Raw genomic sequence first — 10134 nt, forward strand, 5'->3', positions numbered from 1 at the left:
GTATGACCTTCAATAACCATTATGGGCAAAGTTTTGGTATATGGATGGCCCATGAATCATAAAGTGGATATTTGTTTTAGGTTTCGTAATAGGCCATAAAAGTTAAATCCAAATATCATATATCATATTTGGTTAATACTTATTTGCACATATGCATTACCACGTGATCCTAATAACCTTTGGAAATCAGATGAGATGAATTCCCTTCACTCTTACGTTTTCCCACCAAACTATACCAATGTCTTTGGACGGAGATCCAACCTGCTACACTCATAGTGGCTACTAGGAGAACTCTAACATGGCCACCTCCATCCTCTTTTACATTTAAAGCTGGTAAGTGTTAGTTAGCCCAATAAATTTTAGTACTCCCAATATCAAACTTCAACTCCTCAATGACAAATGCTAATTCTCCATTTATGTTTATTTTTTCTTTCCCAACTCAAGTTTATGCAAAACTTGAAAGAAATTTTAGAATAATTTGCTGTTAGAATTATAATTAGGTTCAGTGATCAAAATTACACAACTTGAAATTGAAGAGAGATGGCATGCATCTCAAAGAAGCAACCTCTTTTACATATAATGAGTTTTTGAAAAAACAATATCCTCCCAATGAAAGCACTAATGTAGGCCACTATAACTGAAATGCAAAAGGAGGCTTTTTCCAAAAAAAAAAAATCAAGAGTCAAAAGTAAATAGCCATATCCCAACAATTGATTCCAGAAGGAACCGTTATTGTCAAAAAATTATCTTCACTTTTGAACTGAAATTCTTCTTTCTTACCGTTCATAGTGCAAAATTTGGGTCTTACACTACAATATGCCCCAAAACGACCTGGCCCTCTCCCCTTTATATTTATACCACATTGAGATGAGTCAGAGAAGAATTCCATTTCTTCAATAGCCCCTCCAGAATTGTACATTTCTGTTAATCCAATTGGTGCAAACTGAACCCTTTGATCGTAAAGCTGCATAAATGACAATGTTAGAAGTTTCAATATCAAAAAGGGAAAAAGTGGATAATAAAATGAATTGATTTATTGGAAAAGACGAAGAGTTTGTTAAGTAATGGGGGCATTTACCAATCACTTGGAATGAAATGATTTATTGGATCTTCCAGTGTATTTGAGAATGTAAATTAATAATCTAAAGCAGTAGGGGTAAATTAAAATGCAATGGACATTCAGGTAGTGACTCTGCTTCTTAGGCTGAACTTACGGATTCAAATACAATGGATAACTAAAATGAAGTGAATTTTTTCTACCTTAGTTTTTATACTTATTGACTAACCTTGATTGGAGATATAGTAAACACATCACATTGCAAGACTTTCAATGATACATCCAAGAATCCTTTCTTTGGCAATCTAGACAGAGATCCTGAAGTTGCATAAAGAAAAACATAAATGTCATAGATCTGTCAATAAATTGATGAATGAAGAACCCGGCAAGATAATTCATTTAAATCTTGAAAACCAGATGCATCTCCAAGACAATTCAATAAAAATGGAAAGCAAACTTCATATATTCCATGGGTGCAAAATTCATAAGACAAAACTGTACCTGAATTAAAAGAAAAGACTGCACAATCTCCTGTCCATGTGTCTCCACAAATCTCTTCAAAATACTCAATATCAGCAGGGCTAACATGTCCAGATAGCTCGGGATCGCTACTGTTCTGAACATTCTTATCCAAACATGGCCAGATTCCTGCACCTTGGCAATTGAAAATGCCTAGAATTCCAGAAAACTTGTTCAGATTCCAAATCTTCAGAAGACTGCAATGTAGATGCCAGAGAAGCACATGAGGATAGATAAAAGAAATAGATTCATCATCCATTACACCAAGTAAAAAAAAATAAAATAAAAAAGCTACCTCTTCCCATCTGTAACTGGATCATTAAATAAGCAGTCTCGTGATGGCCTCCCAGGGTATTTAGCTCTAAGAACTGATCCATCGGGAAGTACAAGCCTTTTAAGTATCTCGAAATCATGATGGCCAGGTTTGTCACTAATACAAAGAGCAAGTGTATGTTGTTATCAAGTAAATTCTTCAAAGGCATCATTATCATTATTTGGATGTCACAAAACAAAGTTGGCAATGGTCTAGTAAACGCTATGTATTAGGAAACAAAATCAACGGACTGCGCAGAATCTAAGTATTGAAACCCATGTCCTTTTTGGCCTCAATTATTCTCCATCAACTTGCATCAGATAATTCTTATTGTTGAAGGGGTTGGTCGTTTATGTTTCTACCCAAATCATCTTACTCTACTTTCCCTCATTTTATCTCCTGTTGGGACAACTCCTAAAATCCAATGAGTGCAATCATCTTTGAATCTATACCTTATAGTCATGTCACTCTTTCATTTCAAATAGCTATGCCATTTCTTTTGGTATTTTATATTGCCTAATTTTTTCTCCATTTTTCTAGGCCTTACTCTAAAAAAAAAAATCAGCATGACATCCAATATAAATTCAATGCATGGCAGTTTCTAGGCCAATCTGATCCCACTTAATAACATTATTCTATGACAAAAATTGTTTACCTAACATAAACACCACAGCCTCCCACAGCTCGAGCGACTGCATGAAACTCAGCTGCATAGTGGCGGCTCTGAAAATTTAGGAAAAGTTAATACTTGAGATAAACATAAAGAAGTAGAATTTTGTGATGGGTAAATCTGAATCTTACATAGAACATGTCCCAATCTGGGACTACAATTTCACCAAGAAATATGCTGTTAAAAGCCACTGCAGCTATGTGCAATGTCTGTGATGCTTGGTTTTTTGGCCAGTAATCATCAGATGCTCTGGTGATAGAACTTTTTTTTGAACTGAAATGGAAAATGTAAGCAGAAATTAAGGTATGATATGAAACTTTAGAAGGAAGTAGCGATGATAAAAACCTCAGGAAGCCCCATCCAATGAAATCTTTAGAGCTTAGTTGGTGAAATTAGAAGATAAATCAGTTTATAGTTTTATACTAGTACATAACATAAGAATGTATTTCTATATGAAAAGGAATACATGGTTCCCATGAAAGTCATTTCAGCCCATGGAAGGAATGGAAACTGCAATTTGATTGATTGGCAATAATTCTTGATAGCAAACAGGATGCATGTAGCCAACCCCATATATTTGGGATAAGACATGGATGATTATGATGATGAACATAAGAAAATGCTTCATGTATATGAGCGTCGTGCATGGGATCTGAAATAGTTAACCTATCTCTAACACGTATTTGAATTTATATATCGATGATATCCTATGAGAATAAGAAAACGGTTCAAACATCAAATTATTATTTTTCCAAAAAAGAGTTTCAGCTTATGTCCAACATGCACTCACTCTCACGAATAAAATGATGCATATGATTACATGGGATATTGGGTATTAGTAAAATATATTTGCATGCTGCCCCCCCCCCCCCCCCCCCTCTTTCTCCCTCTCTCCTCGTATGTGTGTGTACAAGTGAGAGTGCATGCACGTGTGTGTAGACACATGAAAACAAACTAAAGACATGCAATGATGCATGTAATTGAATGGTATTAGTTCCATTACTTATAAATAGAATCTGTACTTTGAGCCATGCAGCAGATTATGCTGTTATCCTTGAAGTTTGCAGCTATTGACTTCTCGAGTGCCTGCTGGAACTTTTGGGTGAGTGATACTCGACCTCCCAAATCAGTTGCTATTGTTTCCAGAATGTTTTGTACATCTACCTTAACCCCATCCACATCTTGAGAAACCAGATATCTGTGTAGATCATCATAAAATTCAAAAATTTTATCTGGATCAATGGTACCAACACCATATTTCTCCATGCAATCCATGGATATATCCCTCATATTAGCTAAATTTCCAGGTGACTGTACTGGGTATCTCAATTTCGACTTATATTTCTTAGTTCCAGGGGCATCTGGATGAACTCCCCCCCAGTACCCCATCAGTGCATGCCATACATAGACGTACCTGAAAATTTTAAGAAAAATACAAGTTACCATCAGTAAACCTCCTACATATTATTAGCAGTTAGAAAATATAAATTGCTCATGAGTAGGAGGACATTGAAGGATAGTCACTATATAGCGTAACTCTAACTCTATATATGGTGCATGTACAAGGGGATTTCCTAGTTGCAAAAGTGAGTGTCAAATTCCTATGCATCTAAATTTTTGCAAGCTTCAGTTGGTTAGAATTATTTGATGATCAGGTTAAATTTGGAGCAGGAAAATCTCCCAACAGGAGCAACGGAATGGTAGGTCTTTGGGGTGCATACCAGCATGGTATGGCACCCTTATGGTGTACTCCATGGTTATCTTTGACTTACATCATGATGAAAGAAAAGCTCAAAAGAGTCAGTACTGAAACCATACTTCAAACCAAACTCCTTTTTAATTTCAGACACAAAATCCTTTAGGTCTGTTGCTGCTTCATTTTTCCGAAATTTGGTGTTTTCCTTGATGCTGACTAATCTGGCCCCAAATCTGCAATTGACAAAAATGGGATTAGATAATATGTTGGTAGTATCTAAATTAAATGATTACAAGAAAAAGGTGGTGGATAATCATACTGTGATCCTTCAGGAAAGGGCTCTCCATCTTTCTGGAATTCATTAGTTGTATCTTGCCACCCATCATCTATTATTAGGAATCTTGCTGGAGTGCCCCCTTCAGATAAGCTGAACTAGACAAAAGAAAATAAGAAAATATGAAAAGTCATAACATGTCGTTCGGTGAAGATATAGGAAGAAAAAAAGAATATGCATGAAGAATGACAATAAGCACAGTGGAACACTTCCACAGATTCACCTCTTTAAGCCATCTTTGATTCCCTGAGGATTAACTTCTGTATAAAAAGCATCCCAGGTGCACCAACCAAACCAATCCAGCATTCCAGGCATCTGTTTCAGTAAACAACAAAAAGTCCATTTTTCTTGGGATCTGTTAATTTTACAACATGACTAAATTGAACGTCTAAATAAACAAAATGGAATGATTTAAGTGAGATATCTACTTGCCTTCTTGGATTCACGAAGTGAAAAGGTCCCTTTGTGCTTCTCCAACATCCTGATTATGATCAAAAGTCCATGGTCAATTGATGTGAGGAAAAAAGCCAATGATCTCCCTAGTTCCCACACCACCACTAACATTAAATCAATCCATCTCTTGGGGACGATGACAAAATTGTCAACTAATCCCACAGTTTGGACTCCTCTTGTATGATAACTACAATAATATAATGGCCATGATCAGCGTTCCACCTGCAGCCTGCAGGAAGGTTTTGACTCTAGAAATTTTTGAAATGTTTAAGAAATTCGAATATTTCTGTAAAAGGTTGCCAACCTACTTCATGGACTCCTTCATGAGATCAAATGGATTGTCTCCACTATTCACAAAAACTGCTTTTAAAGACTGAGATGCAATAATAGTTGGATCACCTACAGAATATAAAAGAGACCCATGTAGTTAGACCATGAATGAGACGTAGTGTACAACAAAGACTAGAAAAAAATTGAGAGGAAGATAGGTTTAAAGAATTTATTCTGCTATAAATATGTTTTACACTTGTCACATGTAGTGAGGTTGGGACCCTCCACTCCATCCAATCCATTGAGCAGAATACCCATCTCAAAACTGAACCAGAATATAAGCCATCCAAGATTTTTTTTTCTTAATGTTTGTGCAACAATGGCCAGTGTCATCCCATCAATTGACATCATGCTTATCAGATCCCCTCAGAGAGATCTGATGGTGGATTCCAATTTCTCTGCACTGTTCCACATATCATAAATAATTAGAACCAGAACCCATAAACAGCTTACCACTCTCAACACACAACTCAAGCTCTTTTGCAGAATTCCCCTGCAAACTGCTTCTAAATTCTCCATCTAGCACAGGCAAGAAGAGAATATAGGATGTAGATCTATCAGAAGCAGCAATAGTTTCTTCTTCCTTTGCTTCCATGAGCAACATCTGTGTCTCAATGGGAACATCACTTCCAGAGGTCCCCATCCTAGGTATCATCCACCAAATCTTAAATCGAAACAAGCAAAGCAATCTGACATCCCTGTATCACAAATACAAAGTTTATTCCATCAACTGTTCCTCCAGTTCTCCTATAAATTCTCTTCCAATAACAGCAGTATATGGTAGTATATTTTTCTGTAATTTATTTTTCAAATAATGAAACTGAATAACAAATTAAACTGATTAAAGTTTGCCTTGCAAATTTTGACATAGCATGACAAAACATTGAGAAAAAAGTACAAGGTATTAAATTACTAATTAGGATCATGCAGGAAACTTGGTAATGGGTGGGGAAGATTAACGGCTAAGAAGGGCCATTACCCTCCCGGCTATCCAGGGTCTTGGGAGGGGTAGACTGGATATGGACCTACTTTTGGTTTTTTTTTTCCACAAAGTGGCCACTCTCAGGCCCAAACTCTCATTTTCATGCAGAGGTCTGCAAATGGTATCCATTTCTCCAAATTCAAATTCAAAATTGATCCATTTAAAGGTGATGATATGGTTCCACCTCTATCTGATCCAATTTAAATGCACAGACATTCAATATCTGATTAAAATCCAAATTCAAATTCAGTCTGATATTAATCCTGTAGAGAAGACCAATTTGAATCCAAAAATTAATAAATTACATTTGGGTCCTGATATATTTCACCGGATACAATCCGTTTGCAGCCCTACTTGCATGTCGGCCCAAGATTTTACCATTGCACCAAGTAATGATCCCTGGGGACAATCCACAGCTAATGTTGAAAATGAGAGCAACTCAAAGCTCTTTTTAGTTTGGATGGTCAGAGAGAACATACTAAAAGCAAATCCATAAACACAAAGGGTAAAACAACAAAATTAGGGCTAGATAGGTGAGTTTATATGGTCAACCTGACCTTTCATGGTTAAGCCCATTTGAGAACAAGCGATCAAATGGTGGGTCCTCTCTTCTTGTACACATGTACATCTATGTTTTCCCCCAAAACAGAGCAATGCATCTAAAAAGGCGGACCATATATCATCTCCTGGAAAGTAAGAAAGGCATATCTACATATCTATATAATCTGAAAGTGGACCTAATTTCCCGGCAGCAAATCTTTCAGTGTAGACCTATATCTTTAATGAAAATCGGGTTTCATTGTAAAGCTCATTACATAAAAATAACCAGGATAATGAAAGGCCTTTCTACTCCAACATACATGTACATCTGTTAAATGAGCAAAAACGTAAATAGTAGCGATAGAAAACACTGAATACCAAAAGAAGCAGATCCGGAAGTCTAACAGATACCGAAACACAGGATATTCCATTCACCAATTAATAAAAGGGAAAAATGGCCAAAAATTCTGATAGAAAAATGTCGGTACCAAAGAAGCAGTTCTCAATTGCCCTGTCAGCCGTCACCAAATGAAGGATCTATTACTGAATAAATAGAAAATATCATATTCCTAAAACATCTTGAGAAGATCTGCGATAGTACACTCTTACCGATAAAGAAACCTATGGAAGCTGAATCTCAAAATGGACATAAAACGGAAGTAGTGAAGAGGAAAAATAAAAGATAACTTACTGAATCACTCCCAGCTTGAAAACATGCCGGCAACTCTTATGAGTTGAAGTTGCACCGACAAAAGCTGAAGCATTTTCCCATGGAGTAACAATGACATTGTCTGGAACGCAAGTGAGCGCATTTTTTCCGTTAATCCTCAAAATCCCATCGTTGATGGCGGGCATTTCGCTTAAACTCATAGAGTGCTTCCATGTCTTGTGCAAATGAAGACTTGCTTTGGATAAAATCCTATTATGATTTGGGGACAGAAAGTGCGAAAAGCGGGCATTGAGGGGCAGAGATCTAAGAGATGGAGAAATCATGGTGTTTCTTCTCAGCAAACTGGTCTGGTGAGTGTTGAAACTTCGACCGTTGGAAAACAGTTAGGATAATCCCGGGAACATAAGAAAAGAAACAGGAGGCAATTAGTAGCGGAAAAGGTTTGTGACGGGAATCGGCAATTGTTCCCCAATGGAGAGATGACTCGTGCACTTTCTTTCTTTTTTTTTTAATTATTTATTGTTATTATTAATTTTCTTCCTTCCACAGTCCACATATGTAGTTCTCATATTTTTTATCCACATTTTCTTTATGGATCAAGGGCAAGACATAACAAGAGGAGACCGTATCTGCTCCTCACACCGACCTCACACGCATATCCCGGGAGATGTTCCCAATGCATGGTAGGATATGCGTGTGAGGCACCCTCTGTGAGGAGTAGAACTGGTCTCTAACAAAAATAGGGCGAGTATACTGCTGTTGGGCCAAATTAGATTTTCTGCCCACTATTCTCTACCCACACTCCACCTGCCTTGAATGGTTATGTTGTGAGATGCGTGGCTGCAGTGTGCTGTGAGTAGCGTACAGGTAGAGAAAATGAATAAGAAATCTAGGTAGGCAGGTCAGGAATTAGGATGGACTCCTTACAGAGCATGCCACACTTAGGGTCTGTTCGGTTCGAGGGAATAGGACCCTGGAATCAGAATCGGAATGACCCATTCCGATTCCGGATGTTTGGTTGAATAGAATGGAAATGAGGAATCAGAATGCCATTCTCCCATCTCGACCCCCTCCCCCGAAATGTGATTCCCATTCCGCTATTAGTTTTCATTTTTTTTTTCTTTTTGGACAAAAAACCCCTCCAATCCAATCTACGATTGAGTTGCGGTGAGAAGGAAGAATCTCATGCCGTTGTCGTTACTGTCATCAACCCCATCTCCGGTGAGGAGGTCGATCTCTTCTCTCTTTCCTCTCTCTTCTTCTTCTTCTTCTTCTTCTTCTTCTCACATTCCCTCCCTCTATCCTGTCCTTGTTGATGCAATGGTCATTGTAGCAATAGATTGAACCGAAATCCCTCTCTTCTGATCTCTCTTCCCCCATTTTCCTTTCTCATTCTCCCATTTCCCCTATTTTTTCCTGATTTCCTTTATCATTCCTATCACTCTTTTGGCGAGCAAAGCACAACATTTATGGATACTTGTTCATCGTGTTCCTCGATGAGACGACAATCTAGTAGCGACGCGAATCCAACTTTCCTACATATATTCATCAATTTTTTGTCGTTTCTGGGTCTACTCTCGTCTACCATCGGTTTCGTCAGTTTTCCAAGGACTCCCCTGTTATTGTTCTTTGTCGCATGTTAAGAAAAACCATCTATAACGAAAATCGCTTGAGAGAATCCATCTTTCTTCCAGATTTCAAGCAGAGTCCATGTCAGTGAGGTTGTCTTCTCCTGTGAATTGCCCCCGTCCACACCCTGATTGTCATTGTGGCTCACAACAAACAACCTAAGGTGAAAAATCAACTAAAACCCATCTTTATTGCATCGATCAAGTCTAGGCCAAATCCCAACTCAGGTAAATACGACTTTCACTACGTTTTACTTTGATTTTTTCTAAATTTGCTGAATTTGTTGCTTTTTTCTGAATTTTGAGTATTTTAATGCTTTTTTTTTAATTTGTTGCAAAATTATTGTAATTTTTGCACTTTTTCTGCAAAATTTCTGCATTTTTGGTATTTTCATCCGTTTTTTGCTTTTTTATTTTTATTAGGGGCAAAATTGGAAATCATGGTTGGTTCCGATTCTAGCCTCTTGATAAACCAAACAGCATCAATCGAAATCCAATTCGATTCTTGTTTGAACCAAACAGGTAGGGAGAATAAGCCATTCCGATTCCGATTCTGATTCCAAGGGATTCTCATTCCAATTCTGATTCCGATTCTGATAACGAACCAAATAGACCCTTAGTTTTCCAATAGTTTTGCTATATTTGGTCTTGTACAATTCATTAAGTAAGAAAAATCCAATTATACTTACATACTCCTTTTGTGAAATGGGTTCTCCTACATTTTTCCTTAAATGAATATTGTAAGTGGTGTGGTAAAGCTAAGTGTGGTGGTCCCCTTGAAGGACAAAGGAAGGCTAAGAGAAATGGTAGGTTGCAAACTTCTATCAATAGAGTCATGTGTTCGTTATGAGTCATGCCACCTTTTTATAGGGAGAGATCTCGAGGTCTTGAAGGGAAGGAGCCAAAAAGGATTTGACTCCTGTTTGGAAAGGGGATCTTTGG

General features: G+C 37.4%; 1 protein-coding gene across 2 annotated transcripts; it reads right to left on the reverse strand.

Annotated features, from left to right (window-relative positions):
- Positions 1–456: 456 nt before the first annotated feature.
- On the reverse strand, positions 457–8046 carry LOC104608290 (putative galactinol--sucrose galactosyltransferase 2). Of its 2 annotated transcripts, none has more exons than XM_010274231.2 (14): positions 7586–8046; positions 5826–6070; positions 5351–5441; positions 5022–5070; positions 4813–4904; positions 4575–4682; positions 4378–4488; positions 3563–3973; positions 2691–2832; positions 2545–2612; positions 1872–2006; positions 1559–1773; positions 1287–1375; positions 457–964 (listed from the first exon to the last, which is right to left on the reverse strand). In XM_010274231.2, the coding sequence occupies exons 1-14, from the start codon at positions 7885–7887 to the stop codon at positions 683–685; spliced, it is 2340 nt and encodes a 779-aa protein (XP_010272533.1). In that variant the 5' UTR covers positions 7888–8046; the 3' UTR covers positions 457–682. The 2 variants fall into 2 exon arrangements, with proteins under 2 accessions (XP_010272533.1, XP_088760495.1); XM_088904369.1 differs by lacking the exon at positions 7586–8046 and adding an exon at positions 6912–7560.
- Positions 8047–10134: the final 2088 nt, after the last annotated feature.

Source organism: Nelumbo nucifera, chromosome 1, assembly GCF_055504915.1.
Source record: "Nelumbo nucifera cultivar China Antique chromosome 1, China Antique-T2T, whole genome shotgun sequence".
In the NCBI taxonomy this organism is placed as follows: domain Eukaryota; kingdom Viridiplantae; phylum Streptophyta; class Magnoliopsida; order Proteales; family Nelumbonaceae; genus Nelumbo; species Nelumbo nucifera.